Source organism: Acipenser ruthenus, chromosome 7, assembly GCF_902713425.1.
Source record: "Acipenser ruthenus chromosome 7, fAciRut3.2 maternal haplotype, whole genome shotgun sequence".
In the NCBI taxonomy this organism is placed as follows: domain Eukaryota; kingdom Metazoa; phylum Chordata; class Actinopteri; order Acipenseriformes; family Acipenseridae; genus Acipenser; species Acipenser ruthenus.
The window spans coordinates 12,124,724-12,148,256 of NC_081195.1; the positions used below are offsets into that span (position 1 = coordinate 12,124,724).

General features: G+C 38.0%; 1 protein-coding gene across 1 annotated transcript in view; it reads left to right on the forward strand.

The window, feature by feature from the left end:
• LOC117415250 (zinc finger CCHC domain-containing protein 24) overlaps positions 1–23,533 on the forward strand; it is a 63,776-nt gene that overhangs the window by 726 nt on the left and 39,517 nt on the right. Inside the window, exon 2 of the mRNA XM_034025347.3 lies at positions 9,344–9,544. Coding sequence (XP_033881238.1) covers positions 9,344–9,544 — 201 coding nt within the window. The remainder of the gene's footprint in view (positions 1–9,343; positions 9,545–23,533) is intronic.

The window sequence follows — 23,533 nt, forward strand, 5'->3', positions numbered from 1 at the left end:
TGACAGTTTTAAAGTTGAAGTGCACGTTTTTTTTTTTTTCCCCCCCTGGTTTTATATTAACATTTCACCAATTTGCGTTGCATAATATATTTCGAATACATATTCAATATTTCAAGTAAGAAAAAAAAACTACCATCTTTAACTTCTTAGAAATATGTACAAAATGCACTATTCTTAGAATATATTAACGTTGAAAACTTCAGTGTTCTTTGCCATGACATAGACAATTTGGGTTCAATGAAAATTGTCAAATGGATTGATGACAAGTTTGTACGATGATCCAATTCAAATACAACTTTGTTGACAGTTTGGTTACTTATAAACGTATTTATCAACAATCTACTAAAATAGGCCCGGGTATCTGCAATATACAAATCAAAAATATATTAACGAAAACTATCGAGCAGTTGTTTGCCTGTAGCTAAATAATTTTGCCGATAAGCAATAGTTGCAGCAATGTATATTTACCGTATGTGATGGCAAGCCACATGAATAATTCCATTGCTGTAGCAGCAGTGCAATAGTATTATCTTCAATTTATAACCCAATACTATTTTTACAAAATAAAAATATTAGTAATGTAGATGTACGGCTTTTGTTTACCTTCAAACTAATACCTACATGAGTGTTGACATTGTGATGAAAACCCGCTGAACATGTGAAATGTAAAGTTCCAGGGATACAAAGAAGTTTTGTCTCTTTAACACTTGCAGTCGCTTTGGGCAGAACGTTGAGCGAGATTGACACATAGCACATAGCTGCGTGCTGTTCTTAGAAAGTGACCTGGTATATAATAGGACAAAATAGTAACAAATAGTGGATGGGATTGTACATAGCGTACAGCAGGCAAGCTTTTAATTGGGGAAACTATCCTTGAATACTTATCAAGCAGAGCAGTCTGAGTCTGTGACATGCATACAGATTAGGTATGCCGATATCACAGGGTGAATTTGGCTAATCAGATTATAATCATATTAATGAACTATTTGTCTGCTACATATTGTACTGACCCTAAAACAACTTTTGGCTTGTGTAACAATATCAGCTCTACTCGTTTAACAAAACAATGTTTCTGTAGATACACAAGACAGCACTTAGAAAATGATTGTATTTTATTTTATCCCTGATCAAGTTGATTATGATGTATTTTCAGACTGCACTTAAACTGTTGTTTTAATATGTGGCAAATGTGTGTGCATTGTATAAAACATTGCTTACAATTACTGACCTGTGGCAGCCTAACATTATATCTTTTAATTGGGATGTGTAACACCTGATCAGAGTAAACAACTCTGTTTACAAACACAGGCAGTAAACAAGATCATTCAGATGAAATTTGAGGAACAGTAATTCCTTTGCTGTGATTGGCTTGTTATACCTAGAGGTACCTCCAATTACCATTTTATTGAAATGAGTAATATCTTGAAATATATTTAATGACTGACTAAACCTTCATTTTTTTGTGAAGCCCTTGGTTAATAGAAACAAGCTTTAAACCAAATTTAAATTTGGACATTTTAGGAATACATTAAAATAAAACATCCTTTATTTATTGGTATTTCTGTATCACATCACAGCACTCGTGTGATGTGTAAAGTGCCCCACAGGCTTGTATTAAAATAATACAAATTGTGACATAAAAACTATACATCTTGCATAGTTTTTTAGAAAGTGGGTTATACTGTCATTATGAATTGTATATGGGATGCATGCAGAACATAATTAAATAAAAGTAATGAAATACAGTTTTGCTTGTTAAATTATTATATATTACAAGTATATATTATGCATTACAAGTAGAATTGATTACATTACAAATTGAAGTTTAATCAGGAGGATAACATTCATCTGGAGTGAATAATAATGTGTAAAAAATAATGGAATTGTATGTAAAAATAATGTGATATCTTGTAACAATTGTAAGTCGCCCTGAATAAGGGCTTTTGCTAAGAAATAAATAATAATAATAATAATAATAATAATAATAATAATAATAATAATAATAATAATAATAACTGCATGATTTAATTCAACATGGTCAAGGAACCTCCATGTATGACTGAAAAAAAATACTCCCTATATCAGCTGTAGTTCCAGTTGGCACTAATGCAGACTTTCAGGCTTGTGGTCAGTCCTCGTTACAATAAACAATCTACAATTGCAATGAGGAATTCTGGTTAGTACTTTTGGTTTTAAGTCACAAACTAGTGGCTGGCATGATCTTAATGGTTTCAAGGCTGCGTTCTTAGAACTATTAGCTTGTGAGATAACTCTGCCTATCTGTTATTCATCACTTCTCTGTACATTTCTCTTGTTGGTCTTTACCTCATGGATTATAACCACTTACACTGTACAGGGTTATTTTGGGCAGCCATTTATATCGGACAAATAGCGTTTGCCATTCCCATTGATTCCAATAACAAAGGCATCGTTTATACCGTGTTAAGCACGCCGTATATTTCGGGCAAACTCAGCTGTTTGGATCTCGTTATGTGCCATTCACATAGATTTAAATAACAAACACACTGCTTATACTGTAGAAATCGTTCCACCTAATCCACAAATCAGCTGTTTTCACCTCGTTACCTTGTCATTCACATATATTTCAATACATAAGGCAGCACTTTACTGTAGTAAAAACTTGACAGATCGATCAATCAGCTGTTTGCATCTCGTTACTGTGCGATTACCCCTGTACTGTACCTTGGCTATTTAATCCCTGTACTCAGTGTCAGGTTTATTTACAGTTTGGAAAAAACAGCACTGACTGCAACAGCAAGCAAGCATGGCTGGAAAGAGAAAAGCGATGAGCATCAGCACGAAAATTCAGTGTAAATAAAATGTCTCTGTTAGATGCTGTGCGCTTGTTAAAGCATGCTTGGAACTCTGTCAGTCAGCAAATAATGCAACATTGCTTCAAAAAGCTGGAGACAATGTGGGAATGGACCTGATTATGGACTGGGGAAGGGGTTGGGAGTACTCTGTAAATAATGTGTGTTTGTAAACACAGTGTTACTCTTGTTCAGATCTGTTAGCGTTCTCGGTGTGTTTTGGTGCTTGTGTGACTAGAGCTGAAAGACTGCCTGTGTTTGAGTGTGTCACTGAGGGGGGTGGGGGCAGTTCTGACAGAGATAGGAAGTGTTGAACCAATGAGTGAGGAAGGGGGAGGGACTTGGGTGTGTGTGTGGAGATGACAGTTTGAAAGAGAAGCTGGATCTGGCGAGTTATTGTTCACTAAAAGCTAAAAAAAATAATAAATACAGCGGTTTCCTACTGCTTTGAATCGCAACTGTTGTCTGTCTCATTACATCCTGGAAACCTCGTAGCTCAGCGTTACAATATGTAAATAAATCCTGTTTGCCTGCGAGGCGTATCAACTTCAACCTCCGTCTCGATCTCTCCTGCCTGTCACTCAGACCACACAGAGCGAATGCAGGCAATCACACCGCAGACTGCTACTCTGTCACAAGCATTAATACCCTGTATTTTTCTAAACCAAGGATTTAGGGGAGCACTCTAATTAAAGCTTGTGACAAGCAGGCTGTAGTGGATGACTTCAGACCAGAAAGGAACACACAGAGACAGTAGTGGAGTGTGTTGAAACTGAGTCGCAGCAGCACTCAGTGTTTTAATTGAACAAAATAAAAGGTTTAAACAAAACAGAAGACAGGACACGACACTTGAGGCCAAATAAAACAGACAAACAAAACAGACTAACACTTAACAAACGGTGGACGGACAGACACACAAACACGATGAGTACAAATAAACAAACAAATATCACGCTGGTCCTACCAGCACGCGATAGCAATTGTTATAAATATTTAACTTTAGTTCTCCTCCTCTCTCTCCCGTTCACTACTCACCGAACACCCAACCCCGAGTGAGTAAAACGTGCATCTATATATATACTGTTGTGCCGGGATTCAATTATTAATTAATTATTAACTTGAATCCCAGCATGTGAATTAATTATGTGCAACCTCGTGCTATAGTACAGTAATTGTTACAGCTGTGTATAATGGGATTTAAAACAGGATTCATTTATCTGCCTTTTTACATATCCGCCCTTACTCTGGTGCCATCGCAGCCGGATACGCAACGGATTACTGTACTTTTTATTACATTCATAAGTTTTAATACATCTTTTTTATTAGTGTAATGAGTGTGTCAATAAAGTTTTTTTTCAGTCAGGTTATTGTGTGGGAGTTTATTCCGTCCATCCCTTACTCCGGGTGAATCACATTAACACAAACACGCCCTGTTCTAAGGGGTAGCGACTGTACTGTTCAATTTATTATATAGTCGCTAAGGAAGCAGACCTTCCAAGGCAGCTTGCAAACCAGCAATAGTAATATTGTGAAACAGGTACATGCGTCTCTTGGGAAGCTAAAAGGAAATAAGCGAAACTGCAAAACAAGGAACATGATCTGCAGATGTGTAGAGCACAAACTATCTTAAAGGAAGATATTTTAACTCATGATAACAAAATGACCAGTTTATGGATTTGTATTCTGGGGTCAAAAAGGTGAGTGCATTGCAAAAAAAAACAACCGTTAAGCCATGCATTGGCCTTGGACAGCAGGAATAAAAGCTCCTATTGGGATATGCAAAAAGTAATTTGCACAGTGAATGACCCTCCTTGAGTCTTAATATAGTGCCTGTGTGTTAGAACAGTGTTTTGGTGTCAGTGGGAAGTTGTTAATAGAACACTGAAAACGTCCCTTGCTGATTGAAGAGTTCACCAAGGTCCATCCTCTTCCATTTGGAGGCAGTGTGGTCCAGTGCTTAAAGTGCAGGGCTTGTAACCAGAAGGTCACCAGTTCAAATCCCATCTCTGCCATTGACTCACTGTGTAACCCTGAGCAAGTCACTTAACCTCCTTGTGCTCCATCCTGCGGATGAGATGCTAATCAATGTCCTATTGTAAGTGACTCTGCATATAATGCAGAGTTCACAGCCTACCTCTGTAAAGCGCTTTGTGATGGTGGTCTGCTATGAAAGGTGCTATATAAAAATAAAGATATTATTATTATTATTATTATCAGCCAAGTATGTGGTTGCCCTATTTGAGCCTCTAGGACAGTGGTTCCCAAACCGGTCCTGGGGACCCCCTGTGTCTGCTGATTTCCATTCCTACTGAGCTCTCAATTACTTAACGAGACCCTTAATTGAATTGATATTTTGCTGAATTAGACCTTTTTAATTGTTTTCAGCTCTTAACAGGTGCATATTTCAAGTTAGCTATAACATTTTATAAGTACCTTGAACTCTGCAACTGTTTAAGAGCTGAAAAGGTCTATTAAGCAGATGTTCGGTTCAACTAAGGCAGGGGTTCCCAAACTTTTTTTTACCTGAGGCCCACCTGTTCAGCTGCATTAGGCACTGCGGCCCACTATTAGCACTCCTTGGGAAAATGTCAAATTAAAAACATTTTATATCTTTAAACCTGTAACATTATAAATAAACAGAATCTAAACTGTCCTTTGTTCATTTGAATAAACATTGGGAAAGATGGAAATCACATAGTCTATGCAATGAGTGAAAATAAATGTTTTTGAAACACTTTAATTTTAGTAAATAAAATAAATTGCAAAAACTAAACAGACATTTTTATCAAACCTTTAAATTAGGTACCTTTGTAGAATTGAACATTTTAAAAATGCAGTTGTTTTTGTTGGTCATCAAATAATAAAGAAGTGCATGTCTCTTATTATTCCCATTCATAATGCCTGAACAGAATTCTATTATTACTGAACATACTGTTTACATCTGCCAGCAGAGCGATCACATGACCTTAACACTGCCCTATTGTCAGAGCTCCCGCTTTACATCCTGCCTACAGGTAGGCAATCTGTTAGCTCAGATTTGTGAACTTCTGCTTTGATTGACAGTCCGCTAATACTCCCTTGCTGCACTTTATTTTACTAGAGTTGCAGCTCCCACCGGCGCCTGCTTTTTGCGATTAATGTTAGAACATTTTTTATTTTAACCGATAAAACACCCCCCGATACAAAAAAAAATTAAACCGGTTGATAGCAAATAAACACCGGAAAAAAATGGAAAAACTATGGAAATGTTTAATCAATTCACGTGGTTCAGTGGTTAAAGAAACGGGCTTGTAACCAGAAGGTCCCCGGTTCAAATCCCACCTCAACCACTAACTCATTGTGTGACCCTGAGCAAGTCACTTAACCTCCTTGTGCTCCGTATTTTGGGTGAGATGTAATTGTAAGTGACTCTGCAGCTGATGCATAGTTCACACACCCTAGTCTCTGTAAGTCGCCTTGGATAAAGGCGTCTGCTAAATAAACAACAACAACAACGTTGACTTTACCCTTTTCCCATTAAAAAATAAAACCTACAACAAAAATAATAATAAATACATTTCTCAGTACTGCTGGGCAACGTCCTGCCTTCCTGAATGACAGCACATTCTTACATTTCTATTGGAGACTCCGCCTACGAGATTTAAAACAAGATTACAATCAGGATGGAGGCTTGTTAGCGGGATTTCAAGCTGTATTACAGTTAAGATATGGAGGATTTAAAACAGAATTGTGGCGAAATGTAAAAAAATGCCTACACACAAAAACCCCAGAGGAATGTGCCCGTGACCATAGGGATTTTGTTGTGGAAGACAGCAAAGGAAAGAAGGTACAACTTAAGTGTGCAAGTACTGTCGAGTTATTATTATTATTATTTATTTCTTAGCAGACACCCTTATCCAGGGCGACTTACAATTGTTAGAAGATATCACATTATACATTATACAGATATCACATTATTTTTACATACAATTACCCATTTATACAGTTGGGTTTTTACTGGAACAATGTAGGTAAAGTACCTTGCTCAAGGGTACAACAGCAGTGTCCCCCACTGGGCATTGAACCCACAACCCTCTGGTCAAGAGTCCAGAGCCCTAACCACTACTCCACACTGCTGCGCTTAGTTACTACTATCTTTGGGCCGCGGACCACAGTTTAGGAATCCCTGAACTAAGGGTCTAGGTAAGTAAGTAAGAGAGCTCAGTTGGAATAAAAACCAGCAGACACATGGGGTCTCCAGGACCGGCGTTGGGAACCACTACTTTAGGACATATTGCACCTACTTTTTTCTTTGCAATCTGAATATTCGATAAGTATTATTGACTAGGCTAATACTTATTCCAAGTTTAAGATGTCACTGAGCTATTATGGAAACAATGAGATGTAAGATTGGTCTTGCAGTTAGTTTTACTGCACTGTGAAGTAGTAACATCTGTTCGGTGAAATAATGCTAATATCATGTAACCACTTTCAGTGGGTAGGTTTCCATTCCATTGAGATTGGAGGAATTTCCCTATCATTATCACGCTAAGGTCTTTTAATTATATTTTCAATGTGAATAGTTGCCAATATTCTCATCCAGGGGAGCAAATGGGGCAAAATAGTATACTACTGTTTTCAATGCGGATTAACTCTGGAAGTGCAAACCAGACTGTAACACTTAACGAAAGTATATTAAACTTCCTTTACTGAGGGAATTGAGGGTGGTAAAGATTTAATCCCAAGAGAGAAGGAAATCTCAGGGTTTTACCAAGTTTTGGGGAAAAAATGTATCACAGATGCAAATTCACAAGCAAAGAATCAAAGTACAGGATCCTCCAATTTCGGAGGAATATCCTGAGATGGAATGAATGATTTAGAGATATCTATTTGTATAAAGGTGGTTTTAGTGATTGCAGCTATTTAAAGTACATATAGTAACAGTGTTATCTATGAAGTATGTTTAAATGCTGCTTTTATTTAATTTTAAAAAAAAAGTATTCAAATGTAAACAGTTCCAATAATAACATCACTAAAAAGAATAGGTTTGAACCACTTAAATACACCTTCACTCTCTTTCATTTCCTCTACTACATTTTGTTTATCATTCTGGCCTGTTGTCTCTTCTTTTTCCACTCTGAACCTCTCTCGCTTTGTTTGACTTTCTGTCCTGCAGTCATTCCGAGGGGGCACTATGACCTGCCACTCATCTGCAAGGTACCATGGCAACAGAGGCACCTGTCTGTGAATTAGTAGACATCATGCTCAAATCAAGCCTTAAAATAATAAATAAAATAAACAATTGTATACAGAATATATATATATATATATATATATATATATATATATATATATATATATATATATATATATACATACAGTATATATAATATATATAATATATATATATATTACATATGTTGGCAAACATTGGCAAGCTCAATAACTAAATGTATGATTACCAAATTAAACTATCAATAATATATAATAATAATAATTGAACAAAGCAAACATTTCTAACAGCTTCCTGGTAGACCTGCTTTTGCAGTACATAGAACAGTATTTGATCAGGTGTCTTTTTCCTTGTCAACTCCTTTTTGTATGTTGTTTGCTTGGTCTGATATTTCTGGGAGTTTCATACAGTATAAAGTTTTATACAGTTTGTAAACTGTAAAAGGCATAAACACATGGGAATTCACTAATAAACTGTGCTAACGTCTTGGGGGATTTGGTACATGTGATGTTGTCTAAACAAATGATGTGCTGGAAGCTATTCTGAATTGTTGGCTGTTTATAGTGCCTCGATCCCACAAGCATCTCTTTTCTGACTACACCAACCCATTGCACTAGGTTATTGGCACCATCCAACTAACAAATCACCATCATTACAACATACAACATGCTCCGCTGCCGAGACCAATGTTCTCATATCCTTATAAGGCTGTGGCGTATAGCTTGGTACCACCAGAGCATTACATACACGTTTGTAATTGTCACAAGGTGTTTCCAGGATCCATAATAAAGGACAGACTTTAAACCAATCATGGATCTTTCTGTGGTACAGTTTAGTATATTGCAGGAAAACACATTACAAATTAAACTGAAAATTTGAATTGCAAAACACAGAATGATTTTACATGAACTGCACATTTCTTGGAGTATATGTTGTTGCATACATGACATTTTTAAAATCAGGTCAACATTTTAGAAGGGAGCACCTAAAAAGTCTGGCCTGGCTCTCGGCAGAATAGCTTGAAAATGCAATGAAAACAACACTGGTATTTGCTACAGTATATAGTATTAAAGAGGGGTTATGCTGTACAAGGTACCACTAGAACGAAACATACATAATTATGAAATGTCCTGTTTCATGCAATTGTCAATGTTTATTTTAATACAATCAACGACAACCTGCTTTCTGAATTTTTTTTTTTTTTTTGTAATATAAAATGGTTGTTTAGAGGTTTCTTCAAACAATGCACTCTTTCCATTATATGACAATTCATCACATTTTTCTTGTACTTTTCACACAGGCCATAAATAACAGTCTGTATAAGAGTGCCTCGCCCTATGGCTCCCTCAATAACATTGTGGATGGACTGAGCTCCCTGACGGACCATTTCTCTGACCTATCTCTCTCCTCGGAGCCAAGGAAACCCAGCAAAAGACCACCTCCAAACTACCTGTGCCATCTGTGCTTTAACAAGGGACACTACATCAAGGACTGCCCACAGGTAAGACCGTGACATTACAAACACAGAAGGACCTCAGCCCCAACCTGAAGGGACCTGACCCTCTGCAGAGATGGTGGTTCATTCTCAATGTACAGTCCTCTGATTTATTGTGTAATGTTTGTTTGTGACCTGTAGTTTCATTTCCTGGTCAGCCTACTGACCATAGGCACAGTATTTTAGAGCAGGCACATTTTAAATGTTCTGTAAGTTTACTCTGTGATAGTTTAAAGTGCAGATCCCAAGCAGTTCAAGGATTGTACACAATGGGCAACAAAAAAGGGACAAAAAATATTTACACAGCATTGGATTAAAAAGTAATTATTGTTGTTCAGCAAGCAGGTTGGTGTCATGGTCATGCATTGCATTAGCGACATCCCCCATGAGTGACCCACTTTTGTTCATATCATCCATATCCTACTTTTTATTCACCCAGAATGTAAATTCTCTGCATGTCATATTTTCATTCTTTGGTTTTAGTTGGCTTCCAGCTGTCAAGGCAAGTCTATAATTAGAATTTGTATCTTGCCAGCAGCTGCCTATAAACTATACAAAAAACATCCAAATGATAACTCCTTGACATTTTTAAATTGGAACTATAAAATCACAGTGTACTTGTTAAAGTATGTATTAGGCAAATTGTGGATTTGTGTATTGCACCAATTTGATCTGAGAAGTTATTCACACTTCAACACAATTATGAAATCACTGTTTAGTCTTAACACAAATGAACATACTTATATATATATATACAGTGCCGTGAAAAAGTATTTGCCCCTTGTCTGATTTTCTGCATTTTTGCATATTTTTGACACTGAATGTTATCAGATCTTCAACCAAAACCTAATATTAGATAAAAGGGACCCTGAGTGAACAAATAACACCAAAATGTGATACATATTTCATTTATTTATTAAAGAATGTTATGCAACACCCAATTCCCCCGTGTGAAAAAGTAATCGCCACCTTAGACTCAATAACTGGTTACGCCACCTTTAGCAGCAATAACTGCAACCAAACACTTCCTGTAGTTATTGATTAGTCTCTAATCAGTGGAGGAATTTTGGCCCACTCCTCCATGCAGAACTGCTTCAACATTTGTGGGTTTTCAGGTCCTGCCACAACATCTCAATGGGGTTTAGATCTGGACTTTGACTAGGCCATTCCAAAACTTTAAATTTCTTGTTCTTCAACCACTCTGATGTAGACTTGCTTGTGTGTTTCGGATCATTGTCTTGCTGCATGACCCAGCTGCGCTTCAGCTTCAGCTCATGGACAGATGGCCTGACATTCTCCTGTAGAATTCTCTGATACAGAGCAGAATTCATGGTTCCTTCAATGATGGCAAGGCATCCAGGTCCTGATGCAGCAAAGCATCCCCAAACCATGACACTACCACCACCATGCTTGACCGTTGGTAGGCGGTTCTTACTGTGGAATGCAGTGTTTGGTTTTCGCCAGACGTAACAGGGTCCATGTCAGCCAAAAAGTTCCACTTTTGACTCATGTCCATACAACATTATTCCAGAACTCTTGAGTATCATCCAGGTGCTTTTTGACAAACTTGAGACGAACATTCATGTTCTTCTTAGTGAGCAATGGTTTCCGCCTTGCTACTCTGCCATGAATCCCATTTTTGCCCAGTGTCTTTCTGATGGTGTAGTCATGAACACTGACCTTAGCCGAGGCGAGAGAGAGCTGCAAATTCCTGGATGTTGTTCTAGGGTTCTTTGTGACTTTCTGGACGATTTTACGCCTTGCTCTTGCAGAGATTTTGGCAGGACGGCCACTCCTGGGAAGATTCACTACTGTCCAAAACTTTCTCCATTTGGACAATATGGCTCTGACTGTGGTTTGGTGGAGCCCCAGAGCCTTAGAAATGGCTTTGTAACCCTTTCCAGACTGATAGGCATCAACAACTTTTTCCCGGAGGTCTTCAGGAATTTCTTTTGTTCGTGGCATGATGCGGCTCTAGAACCTGTGTGCTGACAACTTCACTCTGATGGTAAGGGCCAGAGTTAGTCAGATTTATATTGGGCAGGGCTGGCCCAAATCAGGCCTGGTTGTTAACCAAAGTACTCAAACAGCTGACCCTAATTATCCCTTTAATTGGGTTGAGTTAACTAGGGGGGCAATAACTTTTTCACACCTCAAGATTGCATGTTTGATTACCTTGCACACCAAACAAATGAAAGAAGCACCATATACTACTACAACCCACAAAAAATCTGACCAAATACAATATGAAAAATGTGCAAAAATGCAGAAAATCAGACAGGGGGCAAATACTTTTTCACGGCACTGTATAGTGACAAAACAAAGGGTGGTTATAGATGGTAAATATGTCAGGGCTGAGGTTTTAACACCATTTTCTACCATCACAAAATGACAGCAGCGAAAGGACTACAATTCACAAAATGGCCACCCACAGCACACTACAATTCCCACAATGCAAGGTGCCCAAGGTGTAGTAGCCACACATGCTCAGAATCAGACGTAATCATCCACCTATAAAAAGGGCTGGCTCACAGCACGAGAGGGAGAGTACAAGGTGTGTGTGTGTGTGTGTGTGTGAGAGAGAGAGAGAGAGAGAGAGAGAGAGAGAGAGAGAGAGAGAGAGAGAGAGAGAGAGAGAGCTGGTAAGAGATAGTGATTTAAAAACTAAAATGAAAAAAAAAGGAAGACTTAAATACTGTGTATGACTTGGACTGTTTTGACCACCCTTCTGGTGGATTAACCTAAATTTTGTATGAGAACCTGAACTGTGTTTTGAACCCTATATTGATTATTGTCTACGGCTCTGGTTTGTCAAATAAAAGTATAGGCATCGCCCTGTTAAATGAAACAGACAGTCTTGTATTTGCTGTGGACCTCATTGAGGAGTGGGAACAGAGTGAAAATACAATACAGTTGAGTGTATTTGTCACATGTGGTGGAGAATGCGGGAAAACTTGACAACCGCAGTCCCAGTATAAAGAAAGCTAAGGGAAAAAACAAAATGGAGGCTCTAATGCAAGCTCTTGTTGAAGCAACTAGGACGCAGCAGGTGGCGCACCAGGAGAGAGTGCGCATGCACCAGGAGACGCTGCAGGCTTAACAAGAGACCAACCAACTACTGAGAGGAAATCAGGGGAAGCTTGAAAATGACGTGAGAGAAAGTCTGAAAACCCTCGCTGAGAACATGGGAACAGCCCGTCCTGCAGAGACCAACGCCATCCGAACAAACCATTATTTGCAGAAGATGAATAAACAAGATGATGTGGAAGCTTGTTTGACAACCTCTGAAAGAACAGCGGAAAGGGAAAAATGGCTAAAAGCACAATGGGCTGGGTTGCTCGCACCATACTTGACAGGCGATGCTCAGAAAGCTTATTTTGATTTAGAGTTGATCTAATCCAATAACTATGATAAATTGAAAAACGAGATTCTGAACAGACTCGGTGTTACTCCAACCGTGAGGGTTCATCGCTTCCACAACTGGATATACCAACCCGGATTGTCACCCCGGACCCAGATGTTTGATTTGATCCAACTTGCCCGGAAGTGGCTTCCACCGGAGACCAACACCGCTGCCGGTATTGTGGAGACAGTAGTACTGGACCACTTCCAACTCAGTCTACCCTGAGAAGTACGACGCTGGGTAGGCCAGAATGAAGCACTCACCGCAGACAGCTTGGTCGGCATTGTGGAGCAATACTTCACAGTGGAATCAGGCGATCGACTACAAGGCGAAAGAGAACGGTATAACCAGTGAGGAACCCAGACATAGTACTAGAACCGAATAGGTTGAACCAGCTGATTCTGTAAAGCCAGAATTAGACTTGCCTGAACAGCACAAGTCCAAGACTCCACATTGTATCATGCACGAGAACATGTAAAAATGGTTAACATGAACCCTCTTCAGAGTGATAACATGCCAGTAGGTTTTCCCTACTTCATGATGAAGAATGATGTACTGTATCGGGTTGATAGGTTGGGGGTAGACGTGGTAGAGCAGTTGTTGGTGCCCACCAGTTTTAAATGGACAGTACTGGACTTGGCTCATGGTCACATTTTAGGCGGCCATCTAGGCATGGAAAAGAGGGTGTTACAGAGTTTTTACTGGCCAGGCATATGCTGATATTACTAACCATTGTAATTCATGTCCTGAATGCCAACACACTGCCCCTAAACCAGCCTTTCAAAATCCCCTAGTACCTCTACCTATAATAGAAATTCCTTTTGAAAGGATTGCAATGGATTTAGTGGGACCTCTACCTAAGTCTGTAAGGGGACATCAATAGATTTTAGTAGTGCTTGATTATGTCACAAGATATCCTGAAGCCGTTCCTCTAAGGACCATGGCATCTAAGGGAATTGCAAAGGAACTCATGCTTATGTTTAGCCAGGTTGGATTCCCCAAAAAAATACTTACTGACCAGGGATCCCCTTTTATGTCCAGGGTAACAGCAGACTTATGTCACCTTTTGAAAATTAAACATTTACGAACCTCTGTATATCACCCTCAGACGGACGGGTGTTAACGGACAATCCGGCCAAATGTATTATTGGTTTGGAAGAGGCAAAATACTTAGGGTACAATATAGGGAGAGGATTGGTAAAACCCCAGATCTCAAAGGTGGAAGCTATCAGAAACTGACCAAAATCAATTAATTAAGTCTGGGCCTTCCTGGGTATTACGGGGCACTATAGTAGATTTATCCCTGGTTTTGCCATGATATCTGCTCATCTAACAGACATGACCAAGGGTAGAGGGCCAAATATGGTCAGGTGGACTGAAAGTGCTGAGGTAGCTTTCACGACCTTACAAGAGATGTTGTATAGTGATCCTGTTCTACTGGTCCCAGATTTTGATAAGGAATTTATAGTGCAAACGGATCCGAGGTTGGGCTAGGGGCCATTTTGTCCCAATGAGTGGATGGTGCAGAACACTCGGTTTTGTTTTTGAGCAGGAAGCTGGAACACAGAGAAAAGAATTATGCAATTGTGAAGAAAAAGTGTCTTGCGATAAAATGGGCACTTGAATCATTGAAATATTATTTGTTGGGTAGGTCTTTCACCCTGGTGAGTGATCATGCCCCACTCACGTGGATGTATCGTGCAAAAGAGAAAAATGCCCAGGTGATGCAATGGTTGCTCAGCTTCCAGCCTTTTCACTTTACAAGGATATGGGGAATGCAGATGGACATTCTCGGGTCCATTCTTTCTTTGCTTCCCTCGCTCCTTCACTGGAATCAGAGCTGGTGGGGAGGATGTGTGACAAAGCAAAGGGTGTGGTTATAGATGGTACATTTTTGACATCGCTTTCTACCATCAAAAAATGGCAGCAGGGAAAGGACTACAATTCACAAAATGGCTACCCACAGCACGCTACAATTCCCACAATACAAGGTGCCCAGGGTGTAGTAGCCACACCTGCTCAGAATCAGACATAATCATTCACCTATAAAAAGGGCTGGCTCACAGCACGAGGGGGAGAGTACAAGGTGTGTGTGTGTGTGTGTGTGTGTGTGTGTGTGTGTGTGTGTGTGAGAGAGAGAGAGAGAGAGAGAGAGAGAGATGGTAAGAGATAGTGATTTAAAAACTAAAAAGAAAAAAAGGAAGACTTAAATACTGTGTATGACTTGGACTGTTTTGACCACCCTTCTGGCAGATTAACCTGGATTTTGTATGAGAACCTGAACTGTGTTTTGAACCCTATATTGATTATTGTCTATGGCTCTGGTTTGTCCAATAAAAGTACAGGCACCGTCCTGTTAAATCAAACAGCCTTGTGTTTGCTGTGGACCTCACTGAAGAGTGAGAACAGAGTGAAAATACAATAAAGTCGAGTGTATTTGTCACTATATATATATATATATATATATATATATATATATATATATATATATATATATATATAAAGTATACACCGAGAATCAAAATAAACTTATCACTATTATAACACATTTATTGAAAAAAAAGAAATGTTTTTTGTTTCTTTTTAATCGCTCGATCATTCATCCTTGACCATGACACGCTTGAGTGACTATGACTGAAACATATGCACTTAAGAGACAGTTGATTGGACACTGGATATGGAGTGATTTCAGCTGTTGAATTGGAAGCTTGAATAAAAACAATAAAGAAAATCACAGAAAAAAAAACAATATGCCACGTCTGTCAAGAGAGCAGTGCCTTTGTGCAATCTGCATGTTGGAGGCTGGACTAGGGTAGCGTACTGTGGCTTTCCGTCTTGGGTGCTCACAGCCAGCAATTTCAAACCTGGCGAGACGGTATAACCAAACACACTCTGTCAATGACAGGCCATGAACTGGGAGACCAAGAGTCACAACACCTGCCCAAGATCGACAGATCATTTTACAGCATCTTCGTGATGTCAGTTGTTAATCGGCACAATAAAAAGTCACTGCACCTGCTCTAAAACAGAGTTTGTCATTTTTCTATCACATCTAGTGAATTATATCCAAATATAAGTGATAAGTTTCTTTTGATGCTCAGTATGTATATATATATATATATATATAATGACGTATAAATTACTGGAAATTTATTTTTCTGGTCTGTACAGAGTAAAATGTGTAGAACAGGTGCCAACAATTATGTGGCAGATGTGAAAATCAAATTCTTTGAAGAGCAGTTAAGTGGCTTGTGTTGGCATTCACTGTTGTGCAGAAAAGTGGCTCTTCAAGCAGAAACATGAATAACGTTTACATCAGCAATATCTTTACATATACAGTGTTGTGTGCAACACTATTTATTTTAATGTAAACTGTAAATCCTTTGGTTCAAGCTCCATACGTCAGTATTGAAAGGCATATAGCATGAAGTCTTAAAATAAACTTGGAACACTGCTAATATATGCATTCTATGGGGTGCTTTGGTCCCTTAACTGTGCAATGAGTAAACCAAGCCTATTAGTTGTGGTGGCCTGCATGGTAAAAAGAAAGTACAGTTTACAAACCTTGGTGTGAGAAAGTTGCTGGCATTTCAACAGTCTAATACAAAATGTAATAAAACAGAAATTACAAAAGAGACCAAAAATGTGCTTTTAATTAGTTAGATGAAAAGCTAGTTTTGTAAAAAAACGAAATTAAATGAAAAAAAAAAGAAGACACATTGAAATGTGTGTTTAAGTTTTTTTTCTACGTTACTGTAACATAAAAAATGAATAAATAGCCTACTTAAAATGCCAGAATGACAGTTCGGCATGACTAGGCTTCTAAATATGGCATTAGATGACAATCTAGTACTGGTTCTGACGTCAACTCACAACTCAGTGGTCTTGGTATTTAATTTACTGTATGCAATTACCTTTGCTGTAGGCATTTTATGAAAATTTTAAAATTACATTTTAATGGTGTATATAAATTAAAAAAACAAACATTTCTAAAACGTACTGAACGTTATTTCAAGTGATCCCCCAAACACCCCCAACATCGATATTGTTACTATATTAGCAATAAACATGCTCATATAGCACACCCACCACACACCGCCACCCCAATTCAGTGTACCATGGAATTAGAATAAAATTCTGCCAATTTTCTGAAACCGTCAAGCATTTATTTGGAAGGTTGTCGGTGAACAGGAGGCACCAGTCTTAATCAGAATTACCTTTGTATGTGAATAAAATACATGTTTTTTTTAGCATAATACTAGTAGAAGAGAATTGTATCATTGTTTATGTACAGAGTGAGGGTTCCTGACTGGCTCACCTGGTAAAAGCATGACTGCATATTGTGCAGAGTGAGTCATACAGTCAGGGGAGTACAGGTCTGCGCCCTGGCTATGCAAAGTTGCAGGTGTTTGCTGGGGATTCCACAGAGATTTTTTAAAAAAAGCAATGCTGAGTAACCCACCCCTTTATATTATTCTTTTTTTGATCCATCCCCACAAGCCAGTATTTTTCACATGCAGTACATTGTGTTGCCAGATAGGAGAAAAAAGTGTTTTGTACAAGAAAATGAATCTACTTACATAAATAAAGTAGCTTTTCTCATTTCAAAAACGTTTGGGCATTACAGAGTTAATTGAAACCAACCTTGTTTCTGTTACCCTTTCTGAACTGTACGTTGTAAATAGGACACGTTTCTTAGAAGCATGGTACTGTATATACCCTTACAACATCTTATCTGAGAACCATCATAACGATTTTGGCCTGTTGATCCTATAGGCCAGTTTTCAAATATGTTCCTAGACTAATTCCTGCACTGAAATATCTTAATCCTTAGAACACTGTAAAACAATAACCATTAAATATAAAGTGGTCCCTATTTGAGTTCCAGCAGTTCTGTAAGCTACTAATCTTTTAGCGAAAATAAAGTTCTACAGAGGATCTGCATACAATTTTCTTAACAAATGATGTTTTTAATGTACCATTCCCTGGTAAGTTACCGCATAAGTATATAAAAAAAACATTGCATAACGCCAGTTTAATTAAACTTCAATGACTTTACTCCAGCTCAAATATTTTTATACATTATCTGCTGCAAAATCCAATAAAGTTCATATATCATATGCATCTTTAGCTTTAAAAGAAATAAACTCCTGGGCAGCCGATCCTGGTATAAATTAGTAAAGTCCTGTCTAGAAGAAGGGAAGACGCAGCCAATGTAAACATGGAACTCTGACTTCACAGAGGACTCTGTGATCTGTTCCCAGCACCAGAGATCGTATTCGCATGCATTCTCTAGGTGAATATTTTCTTTTTCTTTCAGGAGATTAAGTGAAATGGTCTGAAAGGTTGGATATGGTTTCAAAACTACTCCTCCCTGGCTGGGCTAGTAAGCTTCAGCAGTAACAGTGGATACTAAAGTGCAGGATTGATTTGCTTTGAGATGAAGATGAGATGAATTATGCCCTATAAAGTAGGGTCTCTATATACTTAGGTTATGTATAGCAGCATCAGTCTCTCTAGAGATATGCAAAAAACAGATCATGGCTGGAATCACGTTATTCAGTTTGATCATTGTACAGGGTAAATCACGACCTGTTAGGTAAGGGTTGTCATTGCGTTTTTGCATAGAGCGCAGTTCCACCTTGTGATTGAGAATATTTAAGGGATTTCAAATTTCTACAAATACTTGTACCAAACTTGTTACACTAGTACCTACATAATCATTTGGGGCCATAAGGCAATTCTCATTCTTTATTTTATACTTAAAATGATCGTTTTCTACACTTTCCTTTTAGAAAATCCTGCCTCAAACCACTCACTCCATAGTACTCTATGTAACAAATTTGCAAAGTAGACATAAAAGCAAATGAACCATTTATCTGGTGATAGCAGGGGGCTGCACTTTTGAGACACGAAACCTTGTTTTTTAATTTATTTCCATTTAGTTGGGACCACTGTAAGTCCTGTAGATTGAATTGAATGTGACAGCTGTGTTTAAGAATACCTTGCAGGATGTTTCGTTTCTTAATAACCAAAACACAGCTAGAATGCAGAGCTGCGGTTAGAAACAGATTTAGCTCAGATTTAAAAATGGTAAGAGCTTCACCATCAGATCATCTGCATTGACGGGGCTTCTTGCCAAAACTTGACATCAATCTTAGAATGTTAAAAAGGTAACATTTTGGTGTATAAGTAGAAAGACGCCTAGAGAAACCGTCTCTGTTATTGTAAAACTTGTACAGTCCAATTTGTAGTAAAGTGATAAGACATTTAAAAGTAAGGATGTTTTGAAATAGTGATAATCCATTTTCTTACCACTTATTACCCTACTTGCAGTTTTCAGAATATGGAGATGTTTTATGAGCAACTGGTAATTTATTGCTTTCTGTGCTTTAGGTCAAATTTCAGTCTGATTTTAGTCAGACCATTGGATGACCTACAGATAGTGGATCTACGTATCACTGCTGTTCACATTATTAATATAGTTCCTTTTGTATACCATGGTTATGAAAACAATGAAGGAGAGTCTGTTTAGTATTTTTCTTTTGTATTGTGTTATATACAAAAATCTGCTTATCTACATTATAGTAAACAAGCAAAAAAGCAAGGGACCTTCAATACAAGAACACGTAAGATTAAAATCAATGATTTTAAAAGTATTACATTACCTTGTAGCATTGTCATTGTTGACGAACCCTGGAGTCTTTTTTTTTTTTTTTTTTTCCCCCTATGCACTTTCCAATGAATTAAAACATTTAACTTGTCATGACAAGTTTTGACACTGTGTAAAGTACTATAAATACCTTCACTGTTTGTTTTCAAGCACACACTCTCTTGAGAGAGATGTGTTACACATACCAAAATGTTGGAAAGCTAGCTCTTCTCAAGAAATACATATATTATTTTCATCTCTAGCATTTTATTGATGCATTTTATTTATGTTTTTAAATATTTTTAAGAAACCTAATACTTATATAGGACTGCACAATGCCAGGCCCTTCCCACTAAAATCTTTTTCTGGATTGCTTTTAGCAGCTAGTCCAAAATATCTGGTTTCACTGAGGCCTAAGCCTGACTGCAGTGCTTTCCTTTTGACCGTTTCAATGTGGATAAAGACTGACAGGACTGTGAAAACATAGTGGTCAGCTTCACCAGTTGTGCATTTCCAGCCTGCTCTTTATTTCAGGGGGGGAATATCTGTACTGTACAACAATGAAATACAAACAACTATCAGCTATATCATTTACAGTAGTCTCCACGTATAGGAACACCTCCTAAGAGAACATTTCAGCTTAGGGAACAACCTTGTGGTGAAACAGAATTTTCCAATTGGAAATGCTTTGCCTAAAGGAACAGGAACTTCGCAAGAACACTTTTTTGGCATCGATATTCATTGCTAACCGATTCTAAACTGATATAGTACTGTTTTGTAACATTTAAATTCAAATGGTTTATTCAAAACTGATTTGTCATCACGAGAGTAATCTAGAGCTGCTGCTGCATTTTCTAACGTGTGTAGGGCGGTGCTGTGTTAATAACCATTGTGGTCAAATTCATTATCATATTAATATTTACTGTTAGAGCCGCTGCTGCATTTTTACTGTATGTAGGGGTGCTTTGTTGATTTAGTTTGTCAGTTAGTTTATTAACATATGCTTGCCTATTGCTTTTCTTTTACTTATTCTGTTGATTTCATATGTTGATGCACATGCGTCATGACACAAGTAATAAATACATTTGTATTTATTGTTCCCTTTCAATTAGAAGACGACCACCAACCAATTCCTTTGGGATATGATATTAAAGCTGCCGATAGGCCCCTCCTATCGGCAGCTTTGATATAGCTAACCTTTTTCCAGTTGTTGGATTGTCTCTTTTAAAGAGCCCTTCTCTCTGAGTTTTTCTGTAAGTTCCTTGGCAAATTATTGCTGGAAGTTGGCTTGCCACTTCCCCGGACTCAGGACTCGGCAGCTGAAGTCTGAGCTAAACGTTGCACAGCTGCGCTTTAATAACTTTGCAGCTTGCTGCCTGTGTTTTTTTTATTTTCTTCTGCCACTTGGCAGCTTTTGAAAAATAACCAAGAGAGAGACATTCCTGCAGCGAGACCCAGCTCTGTTGTTGAGTCGAGGACTCTGGGCTACCTCGGCACGCCCACTCACTATGCGCGGCCTAGTGCCCCATACAGGTTGTTGATTACTACTGATTCCTTTTTTACTGCTTAAAAACTCTTACACTCTCAAGAAGAGGGGTTCTACTCGAAATACTTTTTGGTGCCAAAAAAGGCCGCCTTCTTGAGGGAGAAGAGGTTCCAGATGGTCACACATCACCGCCACATCCTCCATTCTGTCCGGCCAGGTGACTGGTTTACAACAGTGGACCTAAAGGATGCGTATTTCCACATCCTTATTATCCAGGATAACATACATTACACTGTATGAGATAGCATGAGGATAGGACTACCTTTTACTGTTAAATTGGAGTTAGCACAATCATCACTTTCTGGTCATTGTGTCTCAAGCAGGAATTATGTTAAATTAAAAGGTTACATTTCACCTTCCTTCAGTCACATCTGAAAGGAACATTTAAGAGCAGCTGTCACAATTGCAGCAGTAATCACCTTGATTTGACACTCTTCTTTCCTTATAGAGTTTATGGGAACAAAACAACAGTTTATTGTGACAAGAAAGGTTAAATGGGAAAATGCACTCAACAGTCTAATAACAGACCTCTACAACCTTTAATATCCTGCTGTACTTGATTAATACAAGCGCTATGAAGCATTTGTTTTATTACAAATACTGTATAACATTAAATAATATTTTTAACTGGAGTTCCATACATGTAGTGTAAGTGCAACACTGTACTTTTTAGAGTGACACATTTAAGAACTGTTTATTGTAACAAGGGAAGCTGATTTGTTTAGTCTGTTGTCACATAGTGATTCGAGACTGGAGAGTTCAACTAAATGGGAACTGTGAACTGCTAAGAATAAAGGCTAACATGACTCTTGATAAGCACCCACTTCAAGCTGGGTTACAAACCTATTATGCAACTGTTGGGACCAAATGGACCAATTTGGAACTCACATGACACACGTTATGTTTACTTTAAACTAATTAATAATGCAAAAAAAAAAAACCAACAACAACAACTATGTGGTTATTCTAGACTGAGGGCTAAGCCTCTCCCTTCCCATTTAGGTGATCCAACAATAGTACAGCATTACAGCTTTCTATAAATCTGTATATCTCATGTGCCTTGAAATAGTAGAATGTGTCTTTCAAAGGCACTTTAAAAACAGTAGTGCCTGCTGCAGCATTTCCGTTTACTCTTTATAACAGTGAATCATATGATTAAAGAGCAACCACAATATGACATCCCAATATCAGAGCTAACTGTCCAGCATTTTGGCATATGTTCTCAGTAAACAGACCAGCTTCAGAGAGATAGCAACAGGGAAAGCACATTGAGGCAACTTCCTCAAATCAAAGTTAAACGAATATAAAAAGAGGGTTTCCTGACAGCTGGTTTGTGTTCTGTACAAGGCTAGCAGCCCTCCTTTGGGTTTGCTGATATAAGTCATTGAACTTCCCTTTGCTGCAGCAAGCTACAACTCTGAGCTTGTTTTTGAAGAAAATAAGATGTGTCTAGCATGCATGACATGAATGGAACAGCATGGGAGACCGTATGACCTGATTGCTAGTGCAAGCAACGAGGCAATTCATTTTACAAGTTGACTGCTACTGTAAGAAAATAAACAATGTGTATAGAAAATTGCATTGAAAACATTGTTAAAGCGAATAATGCTACAATTTAAAAAAATGAAAGTGGCTGCAGTAGGAACGGAATTATGAATTTTGTATTAAACATCAAATGGAATTTTATTTTGTAAAATAAAAGACAGTTAGCAACTCTGCAACTTGAACAACTTGAATAAAGGGCTGCCGCCTTTAAATTCTCAAATCTGGAATCCATTTAGACTTTGCACTGACGCTTTCTGCCCCTAGTGCCACCAGAATGCCCAATGTGTTTTGGAATGTAAAATAGCAGCAGTGAATAGTAAGGAATTTTAGTTACAAAGACTTCTAAGTTGTATAAATGACCATAATATGTTGTCTGAAAGCTACAGCATCATCAAAACAATGTCCCTTTGTTCTGGCTTGGGTAATAGATATATTGTATTCTATCGCATGGGGAATACTGCTTAGACTTTGTCAAGAGAAAATAAACCATCTCTTCCTTAGGCAGCTATACTACTGCAGTCCAATAGCTTTAGTTTAGTTTGTCATATTATGTTATTTGTTAACATACAGTAATTATGGAGCTTTTATATTAACTGTAAGATGTATGCCTCATTCATTTGCCTTAACTGTTTGTCTGATAGACCTATCTTATAGTTGTAAGATAGGACAAGAGCAGCTACATGTTTAACAGCTACTGTCTGCCACTGTCTGCACTTGATCAGATATCTGGGGCAAAATTCGTCTTTGTTTCAATACAACTGATATATACAGTAAAAATATCCTTCTAAGTAGCATTTTTATCTTTAAATAAAAGGGCTTGAATGTTTTTATCTTTTTCACTGTGAGATC